The following is a 23,265-nucleotide window of genomic DNA, read 5'->3' on the forward strand; positions in this document are numbered from 1 at the left end:
ACACCGAAGATACACACCACATGATCCAAGAGATCCAATTCCGATCAAACCCTAACTTAACCATGACTGCCTCTAAAAAAGCCCATTCTACACGGTCATAAGCCTTACTCATATCCGTTTTGAAAGCCAGAAATTCCGACTTGCACCTATTATTAGTATTTAACCCATGAAACATCTCCTGCGCAACCAATATATTATCCGTTATTAAACGACCCGAAACAAAAGCCGACTGAGTTTCGGAAACCAAAGATGGGAGAAACCGCTTAAGCCGAAAACACAGGATCTTAGAAATAATTTTATAGCTCACATTACAAAGACTTATCGGCCTAAACTCCGCCATCCGCTGCGGACGATCAACTTTAGGAATAAGACAAATATTCGTCTCATTTAAACACGGGTCAAAACGTCCTGAACGGAAAAACTCTCTGACTAGAGCCACTAAATCCCCTTTTAAGGAAGACCAGAATCGTTGAAAAAACAAGGCCGTCATACCATCAGGTCCTGGTGTCTTCTCCGGGTGCATAGCAAACAGAGCTTTCCGAACTTCGGCTTCAGAAATATCCCGAATTAGATCTCTATTCATAGTATCCGATATTAAAGGGGTAACCTCCTGTAACATCTCTGACACACCTTGAGCATCTGAATTCCTAAAAAGGTCCTCAAAATATTTTGTAGCAATATTCTCCATACCTGAAGCCGATTCATTCCATACATTATCTGTATCAAAAAGACCAATGATCCTATTTCTTACCCGACGCTGTTTAGTAGAAGCTTGGAAAAATTTTGTATTCTTATCCCCAACCCTTAACCAGAACTTCCTACTCTTTTGTTGCCAATATAACTCCTCATCCCGATATGCTTCTTTTAATTTCCTCTCTATACCTCGAATTTCCTCCTGAGAAATTGAATCATCCATTTTCGCCTCCTGTAACGCCGCCTTTAAGGACGAAATGAGTCTTGGGCCAGAAAAAATATTATTCTTTCTCCACCAAGAAATCGAATTCCTGCAATTCTTTATTTTATCCACAAAGCCCGTAGGCCGGAAATTTATAGTACGATTCCAACCTGACTCAACTGCCCCGGATAATCCATCCTTCCCCAACCAGCATTTGTCAAAACGGAATTGCCGATTCCGTTTTATATGTGTCTTCAGACAAGTTGCCAAAATTGGACAATGATCAGAACCAATCATATCCAAATAGTTTACCTTGGAATTCGGGAAAAAACCTTGCCAGTCCTCATTACCCAAAGCACGATCTAACCGGCACCGAACAACCTGGTTATTGCACCGATTACCCCTCCATGATAAATGCTCACCATAACAAGGAAACTCTAACATCCCACAATGTCGGATCATGGAATTAAAAGGCACAAAAGAAGAGGCTGGACGCAAAGCACCTCCCCTTTTCTCATGATTACCACTCAATTCATTGAAATCACCAATCATAAACCACGGATCAACACGGAAAGACCCGATATCCGATAATTTATCCCATACTTTTACTCGATTTTGGGGGACCGGATCCCCATAAATAAAAGACATATAAACTAATTGTTGGCCAAAGAAAGCTTGTACATCTATAATGCGATCACAATCATAAAGAACTGAGAGTTTTATTTCATCTTTGTAAAATAATGCTAAACCACCACTTGTCCCGCAGGGTTCAACAGTATACAAATTATTAAAACCAAACTTATTCTGAAACTTTTGCAAATAAGAAAAACATTTCTTAGTTTCTGATAAAAATAAAATGTCTGGTCGATGTTGCTTCCATAAATCACCCAAATACTTCTCTGTCAGATCAACCCCAATGCCCTGACAGTTCCAACTCAGGATCTTCACGTGTGCGCCGGTGGTTTCGGGAGAGCCACCGTCCCTTTCTTGACTTGACGACTACCATCCGCTGGTTTACCTCTCAAGGGAATATCTTGCCTCCCCTGACTCTTCTGTTTTTTTCCTGCACCTGCAGGTTTAGATAACGCCTTAGCCAATAACCGTTTCCCCGGAGAAGCCAAAGTCCTAACAACATTTTTAGCAACTATTCCTGAACCACTAACACCCTTTCTAACATTAGGCCTATTAAGTCTCACCCTATGTATTACCGGATCCACTAGCTTAACATCAGCCAAAGCGTTATTAACAAGACCCAAAACCGAATCCGGCAAGACTAAAACAGGAGGTTTACCTTGTGAGTCACCAGTCATATCCGACTGTGAATCCGTACCCTGCTCGGTGAGAGTGTCGTCCTCCTTACCCAACTCAGTATCAGGTATAACCGCATCATCACCTTCGGGATATTCTCCCTCCTCCAACAAGTCATCATTCTCCTCCATAAAGCCAGTCTCCTCTCCCTCCTTGACCAATCCGGTGAGAGTCTCTTCCGGAGCAACCGTAACAGCCTGAGAAGTGGAACCTCTCCCAACCGCATCCTCTTCCTCTTGGGATCTCTTTGCAACAGCATTCTGTTTCACCGCGCTCCCCTGTTTGACCTTATACAACGGTTTTGGCCACACAGGTCCCATACCCTTTCGATTCAGATTGAAGGAAGGAACCTGTCCCTCTAACTCACCACTTAGCATCTGCGAACCTCTCTGTCCACCAGAGCCACTAGACTCCACAGCTGTAAACTGTTTTTTCTGTCCCCACGTTGAACCTTGGAACCTTTCTTGATATCGGGAACCATAAGCACCCCCATCTCCGTGCATACCCTCGTGACCCTGGAAATCCAAAGCCCTCTTAACATGCTTCCTTGGTTTCTCCCAACCACCTTCACTTTTGAATCCCCCTTGCTTACCCTGAAGATGATGTTTCAGAACAAACCGTTTATCCACTTGCTGTTCCGCGACCTGCTCCCCCGCTCCCTTCTTCAATTCTGGGCACTCACGCACATCATGAGTTAGACGAGAACAATGCTCACAAAAACCTGTCAGCTTCTCATACTCAAGGGAGACAATAACCTCATCTCCAAACTCAAAGGGAACAACCATCTTGAAAAGGAGAGGATTAAAGCCATTAACAGTCACACAGAAACTTCCAGTCTCCTCATCAATCTCCCTGAGAATACCCACCTTCTTACCTATTGCTCTCAAAGTCGCTTCTTCCCAAAGATGCATGGGAATACCCGTTACCTTAACCCAAAAGTTGATTGCGGAGGGATAAGTAGATGATATGATAGGCTCCCATTTCACCAACGCGAGCATCCACCCATCAAAATGGTATGGACCGTTCATCAGCACCGCCTGCAGTTCCTCTTCAGCCTCAAAATTAAACTGAAATAAGCCCTGACCCAAGTCTGCTCCTACCACCTTGTCCTCCAGCTTCCAAATCTTCGGTAGATTAGCCACCAAAGACTCCATTTGCTGAACACTTGGATTCATCAAACGCCCAATAAGAGTCAGTGAGAATTGTTGTATTCTCTGAGCCAAAACCGAATTAGCGATCCTCACTGTCTCCGTACGGACCAACGGAGCTTTGCCTTTGTTGAGTGCTAACTGAGACATGATAGACCACCAACGACACAACCAAAACTCCTTGAGGTCTGAAAAACACGACACCGCAAGACACAATTCTCTCAGAAAATCAGACAAATCGCCCACTGAAGAAAGAATGATCCAGCAGTTATAAAACCACCCTATCAAACTGAGCTCGCGGATAAATACCACTTGAACAAAACACCCATTGTCAAGGGATAGACAAAATCTGTCCGAAATTGATATCTCAGAGAACATCACAAAACATTCCAGAATCACCAATACAAGATCGTAACGAGATACCCATCTGACAAACCAAGGAAAGAGAATTGATCTCATACCATAATTAACATACCAATGAATCCTCCCGATAGTATATTCAGGTGGAGCCTCAATCAACATGATATGAAAATCTCGACAATGTATAACAAGCAAAATCAATCGCCATGCAATCCGGAAGCAAATCCTATCGCACTCGCAATCAACCCGAATCGAATCAACCTCAATAAAACCAACCCGATACAAATCCTCAATCCACCCGTACCGTATCGAATCCTCAATCAGCCCGATAAGATTCGATCCAACTCGATCCCCACCATAGAGAAAGAGATCCCGTAAGTCCCGAGTGAACCCAGACCAAATCGAAGACAGATTTCCGATCCATCTCCGAGATCCAAACGTAACCAGAGCACACGAAAGACCAATCTTCCGCCTCTCAACAGCACTGAATTTTATGCATGTAATTATAAGTAAACACATAAAACACAACTTGAGTTTATAAGAATGTATTCTCGATTACTTGATAAGAATCTATCTATCTATATAAAGTTAATTTTTGTTTTTTCTCCTTCCTCTTCATCATTATCCACCTAAGCAATGCTATATATATATTTTTGCATTAAAATTTACTATTTTAAACTAAAAGATATCTTGTGCTTAAAGCACGGATCAACATTTATAAAAAAAATTATAATATAATCAAAAAATTATTTTTCTATTTCTTTAAAAAAATTATTTTGTTTGAGATAATATTTATTTTTAATTGTTTTAAATATATATACATATTTTTAATACTAATTATTTTAGAATATTATACTATTTTATTTTTTGATGTATATTACAGTTTTATATGATTTGGTTGTTGTATTTGCATCAATATTTTGTGAAATATGAAATAGTAATTTTAATATTATAATTGTGAGCAAATAAAATTTATCAACTATCTAAATTTAGTTTTACCAACCCGCTAATATGGAAATTAAAACAAACATTTATTTTCATAGATTGAATAATATATTTTTACATTAAAAAAAGAGTAATATATCTTCGTTTTTTAAAATTCAAATCACAACATATACAGAAAAATTCTGCATATTTATTAATCAAAAGTATTATATGAAATTCCAAACAATTTGTAAATAAAATAAAAGAAAAATGATAGGAGAATCATAATTTGAAATCTTAATAAAATATTCGAAATCTAGTTATTAAAAATAATTTTGTTGTTACTTGGATATAAAATCTTAGTTTTTGAGATTCTGATTGGTTTATATTTTTAAAAAAAATATTATTAATTTTCATCTATAATTTTATTAGAGAGAGAAAATATTTTTTTTTAACTAATAATTATCTGTATTTTTAGAAATTTAGCTGTTCATTTTTTTTTTATTTTTTTTTTCATTTACAAATTATTTTTGATTTGAATATAATTTTTTTTTTACTTTTCTAGATTTTTTATTTTTGATCTGTTAGTGTTTTCTATTTTTAATTAATTATAATTAATTAATTAATTAATTAATCTTAATTAAAATTTTCTAATGGCAACTGAATGTAATTTTTTACATATTTTAAGGTTAGTTTCATATTTGTACTTCTCAATTAATATAGTAGGATATTTATTCATTGCATATTTAATTATTTATTACTTATAATTAATAATAATAAAAATAATTAATAATAATATAAAATAAATAAAAACGAATTTAAAAAATTAATTATTATTTTAAATAATAAAAACAATAATATATTTTATAATAAATAATTAAAATTATAACTATATAAAAATAAATTAAGTAACATAAATGAAAATTTTAAAATAATAAAAATAATATTATGAATTTGTTTTAATAATAATGTTATTATTCAAATTTTAACCAAAAAATAATTATATTCCAAAATTTAGAATGAGTTAATGAGTTTTAGAATGGAAGTAAGATTTTAATGCGCGGTGGAGTAAAAATTAATTTATGTAATTGTATTTATAAAATTCTAAATAGAAAAATAAAATTGAAGTGAAACATTAGTTTTTAAGAAACATATACTACACAGATTTATTATTAAATTTAACTTAAGAAAAATATTAATTACTCAGCTCAACTTAAAGTTTTGATAAAAAATGAAGACATTGTAAGGATCACACTTTTTTTTGGGAAAACTATGAAAAAACCTTTTGAAAAATAATCCATGTAAAAAAACATAATCAATGGTCACTAAATATAGAAAAAAATGATATGTAATTCGTTACAAAAAGTGACATGTCATATGTGTAGCATAACTCAAAATACACATTATCAACTAAAATTACAATTCTATAATATGATAAAAAACTAAAATATAAAAAAATTTTGAAATTTCATCAATTTTATCAAATACTATGCTTGGATTTGCTCAAGTCCGGACCAATATTTGTTAAAAGATAAATGAACTATTTATTTATTAGCTAAACCACAAAATATCTTATTCTATTTGTCTCAACAACAGTTTAGTTAGAATTATAATGGTGTGCTAAAAAAATGTTTGCGCATTCTACAATTCCATTCAGTTAGGGTTTCAAATTTTTCTGACTACAAGCCTCTTGGGTTTTAGTATAAGATAGGCACAACATAGAACCACAATTATTATTTTCCGTCGAAACAATGATTAAACAATTGACGCGTAGACCCGCATGTGTTAATACAAGTTGTTAGTTTTTTATAAAACAAAATTATTAATTTCATTACGGAGCGTAGGCCGGATTGTCCCCGGATATATATTTTATTTATCTTTTATTTTACAAATATTAAATCAGTTGAAATTAATTTGACATAAAATAAAATTAGAGAAATATCCTATAATAGCAAGTTTTTCTTCCAACATTAGCAAACATCTTTAAATTTTCCAAAACTAGCATTTATATATTGAGATTATTATTTAATTTAAATAATAAAATTCATTTTATCTCAAATGAAACTAACGAATTTTAGATCTCAAAGCTCCGACGAACCTTGTGGTGAAGATTCCAAGTTGAGATTTTCATTTCCGATCTCAGATCTTTTCAATTAAGTGCCAATAGATCGATTGATTCCAATAAAATAAAAATCCACATCAAAAAAAATATTCATTCACCAGATTCCGATTGAAGATCAAAGTTTAATTAAGCTAAATGGTGCTTTCGTCGTTTACGATAATGAATGTGGCGGAGGAGAGTCTTCCGGCTACAATTACGTACGGCAGATGATTGGGGGAAAGTATCAACGATTCTGTTTGATATGGATGGTGTCCTTTGTAACAGTGAGAAGCTTTTTAGATGTGTTGCCATTGATGTTTTTGCTGAGACATGTGTGTTTAGATTGAATCTATTTTCATGTTAATGTGTGTTTAGATTGATTTTATTGATTTATTGGGTTGGGCAATGCAGAGTTGAAGCCATGTTTTTAGGAAGTGTTGCTTTAGTCAAAAGAGTATAAGGATTTGATGCAGATGCAGCTACAAAGTGATTCTTTGAGATATATTTCGATAAGGTGATGTTTATGCTACTTAATTAGAACACTTAGGAGGGGGATTTTCTTTACATTAGTAACTTGTTGATATTCTTGTGATTGATTGTACTCGAGCTTTGTTGTATTTTTGATTTGCGGAATGTCTTGAGATAGAGGTGAAGAAAAGATAGCAGAGAGTTGATGATGAAGATGATGATGAAGTTTGAGTTCAGGTCATTATGGAAGCCCTTCCTAAACTTCAAGAATGTCTTCCTAAAAGCTATGGAATCATTCCTAAATCTTTGAAAAATATGTTTTTAAATATCTCTATACTATGTGGTTTGCCTTATTATATCACATATTACTCCATTAGTGATGTATAATGATTTGATATTGTCCACATATTGGTGTTTTATAATAAAGGTAGCAAATATGAATATGCAGCATGATGTTTTAGGAAGACCTTCCTAAACGTTAATGACTACTTCCTAATTTTCAAGAAGTCTTTTCTAAATTATATTTAGACTACCTATCTTATGTTTTGCATTAATGTAACACAATCTAATTTAACATAATCCCTAAGATAATGTGATCAAAACATGGATGTCATACTGAATGATATGTAATTTTATTTGAATATCTTGAATCTAAAAAAATGTGTTTAGAATCTTTTTATTTTTATGTTTTGCCTTAATGTATCACAGATTTTCCCAACAATGTGGGGGTAATGAAAATTGTTTTCGTGCAAGTCTTAGTTATATGTACAAAATTGGTGTTTAAAGAGACTCAAATATTTTATGAAGGTCACCCTGAATTTATGAAGACCTTCCTAAACCATAGAGAGTCATGTCATGGCATATTAGCATCAATTTGACACAATGTATCTGCCTAACGAAGCACACCATCAATCCATCTAAACCGAATTTCTTCAGTGGTGAATCGAATCTGTAGCGCGGAGAAAGAGAAGACCCAAGATTATGAATTGAATCTTCTTCGTTTCCTAAACAAATAAGCCATAATCTTCTTCACTTGAATCATCCTGCTTTTCTCCACTCTCACCACCACCACCACCACTTCCGTCAGCCTTTCACTAGACCTACGCTGTCGATCCCACATGTTTCTCTTTACTCTCATCGGTTTCAGTGTTTGTCATGGCGAGATCCATCGCTACTTCGACTCTACATGGAAATAGAGACTAGTAATAATATTCTTACCGGAGACTCGTCGGATTGATTTGGTATGGAGGTGAAACATCGGAGTTGATGTGGATGATTCCGGAGGAGATGAAGCGAAGGAGAAAGATGAGGAGAAGAGAAGCAATTTTGTGAAAAGAAATATTTAATTTTGTGTATATGATTTTGTGCTAATTTTGGAACATTTAAGAGTATATGCTAGTTTTGGATTAAAAACTAAAATGAGTGCTATTTACTTATGAAATTACAGCGTATAGAGAAGTTTTATTTAAAATAGTATTCAGACTAAATTGAAATCCACTTTAAAATTTATAGTTGAAATCCGCTTTAAAACAAAAATTTCCAGATTAAATTGTTTTTTATGTGTGGGTTATTATTTATTATTTCAATATTATCAGTAAAAATCTTACAATTTTTTCATAATCCGCATAGTTACGCATGTCTTACTCTAGTATGTATATAAAGGTGCAGTATATTTTACTATGTTATATTTGAGATATTTTTAATTTTCTATTAAATTATCATTTAATTTTCATAGAAGAAAAAAATTGAATATCATTTATTATAGTTTGTAAGTATATATTAGATTTTAATGTCCTAAAAACCTTAATTAGATTGAAAATCCTTAATTAGTTTAAATATCTACAATATATTATTTATCATAGTTTGTAAGAAAACAAAATCAAATATCATTATCATAGTTTGTAAGTAATATTAGATTTTCTTGTGATGAAAAAATCCTTAATTAGATTAAAAAGCCTTAATTGGTTTAAATAGCTACAATAATTATTATAGTTTGTAATTTTTTTGATAACTAAAAAGCCTTAATCAGTTTAATCAACAACATATTATTTATTATAGTTTATAAGAAAAAAATAATTATCATTTATAATAGTGTGTAAGTAATATTAGATTTCCATGTTATGAAAAATCCTTAATTATATTTAAAAGCCCAAATTAGTTTAAATAGCTACAATATATTATTTATTATAGTTTGTAAGTATTGTATATTTGAAGCTGAATCACAGCACCATTATCATATCTAAGCATTTGCTTTTGGAGCGTTCCTAATTAATCTGTGCCAAATTGTGTTTTCCTTTTAACGAAAATGGAACAAAAAGGGTATGAAACTTTGTTTCGTCCATATACAATTTCTGTGAACCCTAAAGATCTTTATTTTTTGTTATTTTGATTTTTTATTATACAGCAAAACTGGTGGTGAAGGTTTGAGAAATGGAGATGTTGTAAATAAGGACAAGATCAGTGAGTTGCCTGAAGATTTGCTTCTGCATATATTGTCTTCACTTCCAACAGAAATTGCTATAACCACTAGCGTTTTGTCTAAACGTTGGAGATCTCTTTGGACCTTGGTGCCAAATCTCAAGTTTGATTCTGAGTATCATTATAGATTTTCAGAGAATGTTTGTAGATCTTTAATTTTACATAAAGCTCTGGTTTTAGAGAGTTTTCATTTGAGAGTTGAATATGAGCGTGATGCTTCAGATGTTGGGATATTGGTTGGAATTGCTTTTGCACGCCATCTGCGTAAATTGGTACTCACTTTTGAATTTCAGGATGAAGGCTCAGTAAGATTTCCGAGTGTTTTGTGTATTTTCAATAATACACTAGAGATCTTGAAACTGGAGGGTTCAATTCTTTTGGACCTTCCTTCTCCGGGTTGTTTCAAGTCCCTGAGAGAGCTGCACCTTTACTATGTACACTTCAAAGACGAAAAATCTGTTTGCAACCTTTTATGTGGCTGCCCTAGTCTTGAAGATTTGGTCGTGCATATATCTGACAATGTGGAGACCTTCACTGTTGCGGTGCCATCGTTGCAAAGACTAACCATAAATGATAGTTACCCAGAAGAAGGTAAGGGAGGCTATGTAATAAATGCTCCTTCTTTGAAATACTTGAACCTTAAAGGGATCCATAGGGTTGAGTTTTGTCTGATTGAGAATGCGGTAGAGCTGGTGGAGGCTAAAATCAGTGACGTTTCTTATATAACCAACGAAAATATTTTGGAAACTCTAACTCACACCAAACGTCTTTCCTTAAACTTATCACCCTTACAGGTAATATTTAGATTTAAGATTTTTCACATGGTTTTATATGTAATTGGCTGACATATTGTTTTGTTTACCAATGTTGTCTCATGCACAAGATTACGTATCCTATTGGTAAAATCTTCGATCAGCTTTTATATTTGGAGCTGCGTACAAATAGAAAAGAGTGGCGAAATCTACTTTCGCTCATGCTCGATAGATCTCCTAAATTACAAATCCTAAAGCTCATCGACGTAAGCCATTTCATTCATTAGGATATTCTAAGCTCTACTTTCATGTAGTTTGATGATCTAGTATTTACACATTGATTGCTTTGGCCGCAGCCATATCACTTTGATAGAGAAGATAGTCTGAACGGCCAGGAATGGAATCAACCGACATGTGTACCAGAATGCTTGTTGTTCCATCTTGAAACATTTTTGTGGACAGGATACGAATGGCAACTAGAAGATGAGAAAGAAGTGGCTACGTACATTCTAAAGAATGCAAGACGCTTGAAGAAAGCAACTCTCTCCACAAAACCCATCGAATCTAAAGAGCTCGAGAAGTTGGAAAAGAGACGTCAGATGCTCAACGAGTTGACTATTGTGGTTAGGGCATCAAATTCATGTCACCTCGTGTGTGAAGCTGATACCTACTCTTGGAATTGATAGGATATTTTTCTTTTCAATTAGGATTCTATTTTGTGGATTTATAAAACTGGTAGAATATTATTATATTATTAAAAAATCTACAAATTCGTCTTCTATCTCCAGACTTTTTATGCAATTGCTTGATCCTTTTATTTACTAATAAACACAAGTATATAACTAAAGGGCTTCACTGGTTCAACCGCAGCGTTTGCGGTAGATTGCGGAAGCGGGTGATTGTGATTTCAAATGTTATTAAGCGTTTTGAATGATTGGTTTAGCGTTTTAAAATGGGTGCGTTTGCGGGAGTTTACGACTGGTTGACCAGCGGGTGAAATAGCGGTTAAAACATAATAAATGTAATATATAATTATATCTATGTTTAAAAATACCAAAAGTTTTATTAAATTTGATTTATAATTATAATTCATTAAAAAATATTAAAATAATTATTTAAAAAATAAATAAATTTCATATTGAAATATAATTGCTTTATGCATTTGGCTTTTTACCAAAACTTTTAATCAAGTAATTTGATAAATGAAAAAACATAGATCTTCTTTTTTAAATCTCACACACTCAATAAGTTCCGTGGGGCAGTAGTTGCATCAGTAGTAATGATCAAACGAGAATTGAGAAGAGTCACTCGTGATTTGTTTTTATATATTTTTTTTTAAAAAAATTCTGATGAAATGTATATTTATTTAGATTTTTTTGAACATATGTGCAATGTGCCATTAATTTTACATCAACTTTTCTGAGTTATTGTTAATTGAAATCTTATTTTCTTCAAATTGTTTATTTTTTAATATTTTCAATCGTATTCATACTTCATTTTCTCCAATCCTTAATGAATAATATATATATATATATATAAAAAATACTTCATTATCATTGATTTGTTTCAATTTTTTTTTTTTAAAAAAGTTCTAACCGCAATTGTCTGCAACCGCAAACGCTTGCGGGAAACAGCTTTTGGAATTCAGTGGTTTGGAGCAATTGGAAACTATTTGGATCGATTGGGATTTGGGAGCGGTTTTTGTGATTGGAACCAATCGCTAGCAACCGCTACCACTCGAAAACGCAGTGTTTGCGGGTGGTAACGAGAAAACCAGTCAGGCTCTGGATCTAATCACTTTAGACAGCATTTGCATTTGCGTTTGGAGCGTTCCTAATTAATCTGAAGCAAATCATAGTCTCTATTCAACAAAAATGGAACAACATTAGTATGTTTTATTTATGTTTTGCTGGTATTTCGTTTCCATGATTTTCGTAGTTTCAGGCGTTCCAACTAATAATATAAATATCGATAATTGCTTATGAAATTAGACCTGTTTACCATAATTTTTCATAATATATCTTATACTTATAATCGTTATAGTTTTTTGTTTGCATTGTTACTTGATTCATTATGACTTCTAAATTGATATTTTTTACTCAATTTTTTTTTGTCATATTTTATCATGAGTTTCATGGTTATGCTTTTTTTTACTAACAGTTATATAATATGTTCAATATTTATGAAGTTTTGGTCATATTTGTTTTTCTATCTTTTACAAGATAACTTTAATTTTATTTGTAACCTATACTTTCAAACCATTTTGTTTCTTTCAAATTATATCAAAATATATAATTCTAAATTTAATTTTTTTTATTATATATATATTTTTGAAATATTTTTCGTGACATTGCAAGGGATCTGAGACAGAGTATTTTTTTATCCTTTTTATGGAGACGGGTAGTTATGTTGTGGAATTTATTGTTTTAATTGTTAAATAGGTACTGACTAAAATAGATGTCAAAGCCTAAAATAAAGGGATTCTTACACAAAATCTGCAATTCCTTGTTTTTAAAGGAGACCGAGATAATATAATGGGAAAACGTGAAGATTGGTCAGTGACCGCTTGCGTTTTCCTATTCTTGTCTTTGGCATCACAAGTCCATTGTTCGAGCCAAACACATTTGTCCCGGTCTGAACTAGGAGTTCGTTCGTTATGTGACAATGCACTTCCTCGCGTGCTATCGCCAAAGGAAAAAGATTTAATCAAGGAGCTCCCCGGACAACCTTCTGACGTTAGTTTCAGACAGTATGGCGGTTATGTGGCTGTAAACAAAACGGCTGGTCGATTTCTATACTACTATTTAGTGGAAGCCATCAAACCGTGTGACTCTACTCCTCTTGTGATCTGGTTAAACGGAGGTACACATAGAATAGATAATATTAATATGTATCCCTCTACGTACAAACTCTTTTTATTTTGAAACTATTATATTTCTATAATCAGACTCTTCTTAAAAAATTGAAATGATAATTACTCTTTTAGTTTCTAATTTTTGATGAGGAAGTATTTTTTTGTCATAATCATTGAGACTTAAACGGGTAACTTAAAAAAAAAAAAAAAAAAAAAAAAAAAAAAAAAAAAAAAAAAAAAAAAAAAAAAAAACAGGACCGTGCTGCTCATCTCTAAACGGTGGGGCATTTCAAGAGCTTGGTCCATTCCGAATACATGAGGACAACACGCTATTCCGCAATCCTTATTCATGGAACAACGGTACATTATAAGTCTATTAATGACTCTTATAAGCTTTGATATATATTCACAAGATATAATGAGATTAGTCAGTATGCAACTAATTACACGTATGAATTTGCATGCAGAGGCGAATGTGTTGTTCTTAGAAACGCGTAGGATTCTCGTACTCGAAAACTGAAGATGCGGAGAAAATTGGGGAACAAGGGGACACGCTAACAGCAGAAGATAATTACATCTTCTTGTTGAATTGGCTTGAAAGATTTCCGGAATATAAAAAAAGAGAAATTTACATCGCCGGTCAGAGTTACGCCGGCCACTATGGTCCCCAGCTTGCCCAGATTATCCTTCGCCGTAACAACCAGACCTTCATCAACTTACGAGGCATGATGATTGGTAATGCAGCACTTGAGGTGAGTTCCGTGGATGAACATACCAACCAATATTTTGTGAGTCATGGTTTCTTGTCCCAAGAACTTGTGAATAACCTCGACAAATTCTGCACCATAGACAAGTCATCTGATATGGATAAGTGCTTCGAATGGCAAGACAAAGTAAATAATCAAAAGAAAAATGTGGACGTTTACAATATATACGCTCCAATGTGTATAAACTCCACATCGAGCACCAAACTCAAGAATTGCACGACAATAATGAACGTTGATCCGTGCCAAGCCAACTACGTGAATGCTTATCTTAACATGAAAAATGTTCAAGAAGCGATACATGCCAACACCACGAATTTACCGTACCCGTGGACCGCTTGCAATGATGGGTTGGAAAGCAATTGGAACGATACTCAAAGAGAAGAGTCAATGATTCCTGTTCTTCACGAACTGATGGGTAAGGGTGTCCGAATGATGTTTTACAGTGGAGACATGGACGCAGCAGTTCCGTTTACATCTACATTGGCCACGCTGAAGTATATGAATCTAACGGTTGTAAATGAATGGCGTTCGTGGTTCACCGAAGGGCAGGTGGGAGGGTACACAGTGGATTACAAAGGCAACTTGTCCATTGCAACTGTGAGAGGAGCAGGTCATAGTGTCCCTATGGACCAACCTATACGTGCTCTTACTCTCTTTACCAACTTTATCCGTAACACTCCTCTCCCCAAAACACCATGATTTGTGTAACATGTCACCCCTATAATAAACTTAATAAACTTAATAAGACACTTTGGTTCAATGATTGAAAGATATATGAATATCATGTTTTTTAAATCGTATATATGAAAAAAAAAAAAAAAAAAACTCCCACCAATTTCTTCCTTTTGCATGTTTATATAATTAGTCATTTTCAGGTCTAAATGGACATACATGTGCGTGTGTGATACAACACTCTACAAATTATTTTATTAGGTTAATTATTGTCAAGCAAAGAAAATGTCGAAATCATCAAACATAAGATTAATACAACAGTGGTCACATACACAATATTCTCAATCCGAAAAATGCATTGTGTCTCTTCCAAAGATATATATATATATATATATATATATATATATTGTTAAAATTTCTATATTCGATTATTTTTTATTCATTTCATTGCAATTTGTTTTGTTTTCGCTTCATAGCAATAATGGATTCAATTTATAACCCTAAAAAAAATACATCGGTCTCATTCTCATACGTGTTACTTGTAAGTTACACTCGTCGTCTTCTTTCTTCTCCAGATCATGTACTCCAGTGGGATCTCAACTGTATAAGTTTCGAAACTCTGTTAGGGTTTCCAATTTGGTTTAAGATAACACAAGTGAATCGTTTTGAAGCTGGATCGTCATCAACTCATCATATCTTAGTTTTTAGCCGGATTCTTGATTAGCACTGGGAAGGATTTAAAGAGAAAATTTTACCCCTAGTAAAATTTTCTTTGGAGCTGCATATAAACGAAGAAGAGTGGTGGAATCTTCTTTCGCTCATGCTCGATTGTTCTCCTAAATTACAAAGTCTCGAGCTCATTGACGTAAGCCATTTCATTAGTCAAGTACCTTTTTTTTTTTTCCTTGTGATCTAATTTCTAAGTATCTTAATGCATCTTTTAAAACGCATTGATCCGGAAAATCTCGAAATGTTGAAAAAGAGACGTGAGATGCTCGACGAATTGTCTAGTGTTGGCAGGGCTTCAAATTTCATGTCACTTTTTACTGTGGTGTTTTCGGCCATTGGGAGATGAAAATGAATATGTTCCTCTTATTATTTCGACCGCTTGGTAATATAAGCCAAGTTATACAACAACCTTACTTACTTGGCCACCACTACTCAGTTAGTTACTATATTAAAACGGTACGAGAGGGAAACTCGTATATGACTGGGCCTAACTTAAAATGGGCTGAATTAATAAGCCCATTTAAAGAAAGACTTGTTATGGTTGGGATTAGATTCGATTCATCGTTCTCACTTTACTCTCCAGATCTCTCTCTCATGGGATGTGCCCGACTCCAGTGTGATCTCTCTAACTCTTTAGTGTTGTTCAGTTAGGGCTTCCAGTTTAGGGGTTACGATAACACAAGTGAATCATTTTGAAGCTGAGTCGTCAATCATTTTCTTAGCTTTAGTCCGATTTTAGTTTGGAGCTGTTCGTAATGCAAAATGTCTTTGTAGCAAATTGTCACCTCTATTAACTACAATGGAACATAAATCGTAAGTATCTTTTATGGTTTTCTTTAGCTGCCTGTTGTAAAGATTCAACCCTAATTCGTTGAACCTTTAAAAATCTTACCTTTTTTTTTATTTGTTTGTTTTCCTTTGATTTTTTACAGCAAATCCGGTGGTGTAGGTTCGAGTAATCGAGATGCTATGACTGAGGAGGACAGAATCAGTGAGTTGCCTGATGCTCTGCTTCTGCAGATATTGTCTTCACTTCCGACAGAAAACGCCATAGCCACTAGTGTTCTGTCTAAACGTTGGAGATCTCTTTGGACGATGTTGCCAAAACTCAAGTTTGACTGCGATTACAATCCTGTGATTCATGATGATAATATAGTTCCCCGTGTGTTCTCAGAGAATGTTCTCAAGTCTTTGGCTTTACATAAAGCTCCCGTTTTTGAGAGTTTGCATTTGAAATTTGCTGGTGAATATGATTGTTTGGATGTTGGAATGTGGATCGCGACCGCGTTTGCGCGCGGTGTGCGCAGATTGGTATTGGATAGTTTCTATCAAGAGGAGCAGACGGTCACGCTTCCTAGTGTTTTGTTTGGCTACAATGATACACTTGAGATCTTGAAACTCAAGTGTGCTATAGATTTAGAGTTCCCTTCTCGGGTTTGTTTGAAGTCCCTTAGAAAGCTGTGCCTTGACCAAGTACACTTCAAAGACGAAGTATCTGTTTGCAATCTTTTCTGTGGCTGCCCTAGTCTCGAAGAGTTGGTTGTGGATAGATATAGTAATGCCGATGTGGCGACTTACACTATTGCGGTGCCATCATTACTGAGATTGACCATAAATGATCTTAACCAAGAAGGAGGTTATGGAAATGGAGGCTATGTGATAAATGCCCCTGCTTTGAAATACTTGAACATCAGTGGGTTTAGCGGTCTTGGGTCTTGTCTGATTGAGAAAGCACCAGAGCTAGTGGAGGCAAAGATCAGTGACGTTTCTGATATAACCAATGAGAACATTCTGGAGTCTTTAACTTCAGCCAAACGTCTTATCTTACACATATCTCCCCTTGAGGTAAGATTGAACATTCTCTGCAATTGGGCTAACACTGTTTCCTGTATTAAAAAGTTACCATGTTTTGTGTAAATGTCCTCAGATTAAAGTTCCTACTGGTAAAATCTTCGATCAACTGATCTTTCTAGAGCTACTTACAAACGAAATAGAGTGGTGGAAGCTGCTTTCGATCATGCTCTGTAGTTCTCCTAAACTACAAATCCTCAAGCTCACAGATGTAAGCAATTTCACTAGTCAACTTTGTTGGTTTCCACATCTCTGCTTTCAGGTAATCTAGATGACATAAACTGCATTGTTCTCAGGTATATCTGCGTGATGACAAAAAGAATCCAGACGAACGGAGATGGAATCCACCAAAATGTGGGCCGGAATGCTTGTCGTACCATCTTGAGACATTCGTGTGGATAGGATACGAATGTCAACGAGGAGATGAGAAAGAAGTGGCCATGTACATCCTACAAAACGCTAGACGGTTGAAGAAAGCCACTATCTCCACAAAACGCATCGAGATGGGAATGCTCGAAAAGTTGGAAAAGAGACGTGAGATGCTCAACGAGTTGGCTAGTGTGCTCTGGGATTCAAATTCATGTCAACTTGTGTTTGAGTCTACTTAATAACTTGAACTTTTACTATGTTGTTTTGGCTGTTGGGAAATGTATAATTCACTACTCCACCTACCTGTATGTCGGATGCTATAACATTTGCCTGGTGACCTTTTGAGGAAGAGATTCAGAAGATTATTACTTTATGTAGTGTAAAGAGTAGGTTCGTTTCCGTTGGAAGTTTTAGTTTTTGAATATCTTGCATCAAACTACAAGACTTTCTCTCAATGCCAAAAGTGCTTCAAAAGATCTATACAACATCTCTACATAGAAATAGAAATCGTCAACAGAAACCATAGAAACCACAATCGCTAAACGACAGAAACCATCAGAAGTGACAGTGATCTTTGTGCAGCGGGCTTTACCACAATACCACCAACTTTGAGCCTCTCTTGAAGGAACTAGTCGAGAGAAGCAATCTCAGCCGGTTTCTTTGCGGCAATCGACTTCGAGGAACATATGTCCTGAAACAACCCCATCAGTAGGTCTCCTTACTACAGATGTGTAGTCACAACCGTTGGCCCTGAAGCTTATGTGGAAGCTAGCATTCACAGACTTGAGCTAGCTTCAGAGACGGGTCAGTATGAGTTTTTAGGGTTTCCACAAGTATCTTCTTGATCTCAATCTCGTCTGGCAGGAAAGAATGAGATCCAGCCTCCTCGCAAACATGGAAAAGTGCAAACACGGTATACAGAAGAAAAGCCGATCATTTTTATCAGTGTCCTTGTCCTGAACCTCGTAGAATCTCATAGCATCATCATCATCAGCTTCTTCTGATGGTACCAACAAAAAGGTAGGCATACATCCTTGAATTATAACAATGGAAACAGTTATAATTCAAGGGATCTGTTTCCACCTCTCTGTATAGTGGGTTTGATTCTGCAGCGTTGCATGAAGAGTTTCCAACTCGGGAAAGGAAGATCTCCTGACCATAGTTTGCAAAGTGAGAGAATCAGCAGCAGCATCAAGTATATCTTTAACCTCGAACTTTGCCTTGTTCATCGAAACCTAATCCGCTCAATATAGAGAGGCATTGTTCGTCCGTTAGCAATCCGCTTTCCAACATCCGCCGCAGAGTACTATCCGCCATCTTCTTCTTTCGATCTAGGAATTCGATTAGAGGTTAATACAAAAACTAATATTGTTTTAGTTAATAGTAAAAAGTATTAAGATTCAAAAATATATATATTTTGTTATTTCTTGTGAACATTTTGGTATTTTCATAAAATCATTTCTAATTATTATTTTCATCCCTTATGTATGAACTTCATATCTTCATTATAATCCTCATAACATTTTGGTTTGTATTTGCTTAATTTATACTAGGATATATCCCTTGCTATAAAGCACGAATCAACTGTTTTTTCCAAAATTTATAATATAATAATAAAAATTATTGTTATATCTTTTTAAAAATGTGATTTTGTTTGAGACAATTTTTATTTTTAATATTAAAATTGTTTGGTAAATCTACATATATATTTTTAAATACTAATTATTTTAAAAATATTATACTGTTTTAATTTGTTTGATGTATATTACCACTTTATATTGTTTGTTTGTTGTATTTGTATTATTATTTTGTGAAATATTTTAAAGTAATAATTATTATATTTTAATTGTGAGCAAACAAAATAATTAATTTATCAACCACATAAATTCAGATTGACCAACCCAGCGATGTGGAACACTAAAACACACACTTTTTCTTCATATATTGAGTAATATATCTTTGTTTTTAACTCAAATCACAACATATGTAGAAAAAATATACATATTTCTTTATCATATGTATTTTATGATAATTCAAAACAATTTGTAAATAAAATAAAATAAAAGATGATAGGAGAATCATAATTGAAAATCTTAAAAAAATCTTCCAAATATAGTTATTAAAATAATAATTTGGATACTTAGATATAAAATCTTAATTTTTAAAATTCTGATTGGTTTATAATTTTTAGTAATTTTCTTAATTATTTAATTAGAGAGAGAACTTTTTTTGGAAATTAATAATTATTCAAAAGTTTTTGTTAGTCTATATAATATTAATGAAAAGTTAAATAGTTGTCTTAAGACCAATGGTATTTTTATGTAATTTTTTACACTTTATAAAGTTAATTTTATATTTGTACTTTCTAATTAATATAGTAGAATGTCATATATTAATTTTTTATATTAATAATGGATAGTTAGTTAATATACAGTTTAATTGTATTAAATTGAAAAAAAAAATTCATGTGGTATGGTGATATACAAAATTCTAGAGAGTTCCTTCAACAATTCTATTAAGGATTGGACCTAGGTCGTGACATTTCGTGTGATAGTCTGCGTTTGCGTTTGGAGCACTGAGAAGGCATCTTAGCAAATTGTTGTCTGTATTAACGACGATGGAACAACAATGCTATATGTTGCTTTGTTTCCTTTATGTTTTTTTTTTTTTTCTTCTCTCGAATCCTTTTCTGTATTTGATATTATTAGATTTAAGCTCTAACCCTAAAATCGTTGAACCCTTATTAAAACTCTCTATCTTACTACGTTTTTAATTTTTATTATTTTTACAGCGAAAGTGGTTGTGAATGTTTGAGGAATGGAGATGTTGTGAATGAAGACAGAATCAGTGAGTTGCATGAAGATTTGCTTGTGCAAATAATCTCTTATCTTCCGACAAAAAATGCCGTAACCACGAGTGTTTTGTCTAAGCGTTGGAGACATGTATGGAAGACGGTGGAAAATCTCAAGTTTGATTCTAAGTATCACCGAACATTTTCAGAGGATGTTTACAGATTTTTTATGTTACATAAGCTCCGGTTTTAGAGAGTTTGCATTTGGATATTACAGAGATAGATGGTGCTTTGGAGGTTGATGTTGGAATATTGGTTGGAATTGCATTTGCACGCCATGTGCGTAATTTGGTTCTCGTTGGTGATTATTCTGTAAGTGTGGGGAGGTCAGTCAGATTTCCGAGTGTTTTATGCAGCTATGATAATAATACACTGGAGACCTTGGAACTCAAGGATTACATTTATTTAGATTTTCCTTCTCGAGTTTGTTTGAACTTCCTTAGAAAGCTGCACCTCTACGATGTTGATTTTAGTGATGAAGAATCTGTTTGCAACCTTTTATGTGGATGTCCTATTCTTGAAGATTTGGTAGTGCATCAAAGCTACAGAAACTCTGATTGGACTTACACTATTGCATTGCCATCATTACAGAGACTAACCATTGAAGAGTATTATTTAACTGGAAAAAGAACTGGAGGGTATGTGATAAACGCTCCTTGTTTGAAATACTTGAACATCAAAGCGATCGATAGGCTTAAATTTTGTCTGATTGAGAAAGCGCCAGAACTGGTCGAGGCAAAAGTTAGTGACATTTCTGATATAAACAATGAGAACATTCAGGAATCTCTAACTTCAGCCAAACGTCTTTTCCTACACTTCTCACCCTCAAAGGTAATTATTAGATTTAATATTTTCATTGCTATTGGGCTAACATTGTTTTGTGTACTAATAATGTTGCCTGACTTGCCTGATGGACAGATCAAGTATCCTAAAGGTAGCATTTTCCATCAGCTACTATATTTGGATCTGCATACAGATAAAAGGAAGTGGTGGAATCTACTTTCGTTCATGCTTAATGCTTCTCCTAAGTTGCAAATCCTCAAGCTCACCGACGTGAGTAATTTCATTACTAGTCAGCTACCTTTTTTTTTTTTTTTGTTCAAAACTCCACTTTCCGTACTTTGTTGATCTAATATTACATAAATTGCATTGTTCTCAGCTTGATATGTCTTCTAACAAAGGAAATCGGATCAGCCACAAATGGACTCAGCCGAAATGTGTACCAGAATGTTTGTTGTTCCATCTTGAGACAATCTTGTGGATAGGATATGAATGGCAACGAAAAGATGAGAAAGAAGTGGCCACATACATCCTCAGAAACACAAGACGGCTGAAGAAAGCAACTTTCTCCACAAAACCCATCGAACCCGAAAAGCTCAATAAATTGGAAAAGAGACGTAGGATGCTCGACGAGTTGGCGAGTGTGGGCAGGGCTTCAAATTCATGTCATTTTGTGTTTGAATCCATGTAAATATCTTGAAACTAATCTGGTTGAAACAAATATGAATTGATTATTTAATTAAATGTAGTGCTTGAAAATGTGAACTTGCAAGTTTTGTAATTCCGTATAGTCTTACATTTTTTAATTTCAAAACCATCTTTCATCGAATTACTGTTTAGTCTACATTTTTTAATCATACAGTATTTTAATTTCAAATAAAATAGCATTAAAATTTTAATATTCTCATCAATGGAAACATTCAATAGAGATAATATTTGTTAGTGAAATTCTTTAACTTAAATGAAAAGAAAAAAATAGAAAATAAAGATAAACTAAACCGTTGTCGCAATCTCAGGAAAACAATAACAGAGTAAAAGCCAAGCACCTTCTTTTTCTCAGTTTCGTTGTTGATCTTCTAATTCTTTGCCTTTCTCAAGAAGCCACAACTATTGAAATTACAACTCAGATGATTTGAGATAATAGGAATGATGAGGTCCCGTTTGATATTTTTGTATTTGGTTCTGGCCTTGCTTTCGGAATCATCGGCTTACTCCAATTCAGAAGAGCTAGTGAGATTCACATTGAACATGAAAGAGAGCACAAAAGTACCTAAGCTGATTCTACTCCAGTGGACACCTCGTATTAATCAGGAGGTTAGGCTATCTGCGAGAGGAGGTCATGCACATGCGTCTCCTTGTTTGTAATATTAATTATACCATATATAATGATCGATCGACAACTTATATTTTGATCTTCTTATATATATAGGCCATGCAAACGCCTCCAGAGACTACAAGTGGTTTAGTTCAGATAGTAGAATTGTGTCTGTGACACCCTATGGGATTATTCGGGCAAAGATGCCTGGAGTAGCCATTGTGAAGGTCGTGTCCACTTGTGATCCTCAAAATTATGATCTTGTAATTAATTAATCATCCTTTTGTCCCCATATATAATCTGTTATATGTATATTTAGTTTTTTTATTGTTGCATGTCGTTGTTATATTATTATGTGTAGATTGTTGTCAAAGTTTTCGCAATTCGTCAGATCATGCCCTATGAGATGGATAATATGAAGGCGAACGCAGAATCTATATTTTCGAAGCCAAGCGATTTGCTTAATTTAACTTTAATAGGCTTATTAATGTTATATTTCCCGGCAAATCCTCATATTGAGCCATGTTCATCTACAACTAAAAGTCACAGCGACCAAGAATGCCGCAGAACAAATCGGCTACGTAGACGGACGACACTAGCAACCATAGTGGTGGAAAAAAAGATATATAGGCGTCGCTGGTTT

At 34.2% G+C, this 23,265-nt stretch overlaps 4 protein-coding genes and 2 pseudogenes across 5 annotated transcripts; 5 read left to right on the forward strand and 1 right to left on the reverse strand.

Moving 5' to 3' along the window:
• The first annotated feature begins 9,201 nt into the window (after nucleotides 1-9,201).
• Nucleotides 9,202-11,215, forward strand: LOC104783928 (FBD-associated F-box protein At3g49020-like). Its single transcript, XM_010509026.2, has 4 exons — nucleotides 9,202-9,523; nucleotides 9,609-10,476; nucleotides 10,566-10,700; nucleotides 10,791-11,215. The coding sequence occupies exons 1-4, from the start codon at nucleotides 9,510-9,512 to the stop codon at nucleotides 11,115-11,117; spliced, it is 1,344 nt and encodes a 447-aa protein (XP_010507328.1). The 5' UTR covers nucleotides 9,202-9,509; the 3' UTR covers nucleotides 11,118-11,215.
• A 1,753-nt stretch (nucleotides 11,216-12,968) lies between these two features.
• On the forward strand, nucleotides 12,969-14,816 carry LOC104780728 (serine carboxypeptidase-like 36; annotated as a pseudogene). Its single transcript, XR_015596167.1, has 3 exons — nucleotides 12,969-13,296; nucleotides 13,544-13,648; nucleotides 13,756-14,816. The product of XR_015596167.1 is annotated as a serine carboxypeptidase-like 36 (transcript).
• A 1,179-nt stretch (nucleotides 14,817-15,995) lies between these two features.
• LOC104780729 (F-box/FBD/LRR-repeat protein At2g04230) lies at nucleotides 15,996-18,049 on the forward strand. Its single transcript, XM_010505249.2, has 4 exons — nucleotides 15,996-16,269; nucleotides 16,389-17,301; nucleotides 17,384-17,518; nucleotides 17,604-18,049. The coding sequence occupies exons 1-4, from the start codon at nucleotides 16,256-16,258 to the stop codon at nucleotides 17,913-17,915; spliced, it is 1,374 nt and encodes a 457-aa protein (XP_010503551.1). The 5' UTR covers nucleotides 15,996-16,255; the 3' UTR covers nucleotides 17,916-18,049.
• Nucleotides 18,050-18,179: 130 nt separating this feature from the next.
• On the reverse strand, nucleotides 18,180-19,026 carry LOC147946008 (UPF0725 protein At3g44770-like; annotated as a pseudogene).
• Nucleotides 19,027-20,616: 1,590 nt separating this feature from the next.
• On the forward strand, nucleotides 20,617-21,507 carry LOC147946009 (FBD-associated F-box protein At3g49020-like). Its single transcript, XM_087509455.1, has 5 exons — nucleotides 20,617-20,644; nucleotides 20,745-20,853; nucleotides 20,971-21,358; nucleotides 21,446-21,450; nucleotides 21,504-21,507. The coding sequence occupies exons 1-5, from the start codon at nucleotides 20,617-20,619 to the stop codon at nucleotides 21,505-21,507; spliced, it is 534 nt and encodes a 177-aa protein (XP_087365581.1).
• LOC104783929 (putative F-box/FBD/LRR-repeat protein At3g49040) lies at nucleotides 21,451-22,136 on the forward strand. The gene is made up of 2 exons (XM_087509088.1): nucleotides 21,451-21,580; nucleotides 21,687-22,136. The coding sequence occupies exons 1-2, from the start codon at nucleotides 21,536-21,538 to the stop codon at nucleotides 21,996-21,998; spliced, it is 357 nt and encodes a 118-aa protein (XP_087365214.1). The 5' UTR covers nucleotides 21,451-21,535; the 3' UTR covers nucleotides 21,999-22,136.
• Nucleotides 22,137-23,265: the final 1,129 nt, after the last annotated feature.

Source organism: Camelina sativa, chromosome 4, assembly GCF_030686135.1.
Source record: "Camelina sativa cultivar CO46 ecotype springtype chromosome 4, ASM3068613v1".
NCBI classification, from domain to species: Eukaryota; Viridiplantae; Streptophyta; class Magnoliopsida; order Brassicales; family Brassicaceae; genus Camelina; species Camelina sativa.

Excerpts from the sequence above, each read along its gene's own strand:
- LOC104783928 (XM_010509026.2), top strand. Across the intron at positions 10,477-10,565 it reads TAAACTTATCACCCTTACAG|ATTACGTATCCTATTGGTAA; the intron begins GTAATATTTAGA and ends CTCATGCACAAG. Across the intron at positions 10,701-10,790 it reads AAATCCTAAAGCTCATCGAC|CCATATCACTTTGATAGAGA; the intron begins GTAAGCCATTTC and ends CTTTGGCCGCAG.
- LOC104780729 (XM_010505249.2), top strand. Across the intron at positions 17,302-17,383 it reads TACACATATCTCCCCTTGAG|ATTAAAGTTCCTACTGGTAA; the intron begins GTAAGATTGAAC and ends AAATGTCCTCAG. Across the intron at positions 17,519-17,603 it reads AAATCCTCAAGCTCACAGAT|GTATATCTGCGTGATGACAA; the intron begins GTAAGCAATTTC and ends CATTGTTCTCAG.
- LOC147946009 (XM_087509455.1), top strand. The coding sequence starts at position 20,617 with ATGTATGGAAGACGGTGGAAAATCTCAA. Across the intron at positions 20,645-20,744 it reads AAGACGGTGGAAAATCTCAA|AGATAGATGGTGCTTTGGAG; the intron begins GTTTGATTCTAA and ends TGGATATTACAG. Across the intron at positions 20,854-20,970 it reads TATTCTGTAAGTGTGGGGAG|AAAGCTGCACCTCTACGATG; the intron begins GTCAGTCAGATT and ends GAACTTCCTTAG.
- LOC104783929 (XM_087509088.1), top strand. The coding sequence starts at position 21,536 with ATGCTTAATGCTTCTCCTAAGTTGCAAATCCTCAAGCTCACCGAC. Across the intron at positions 21,581-21,686 it reads AAATCCTCAAGCTCACCGAC|CTTGATATGTCTTCTAACAA; the intron begins GTGAGTAATTTC and ends CATTGTTCTCAG.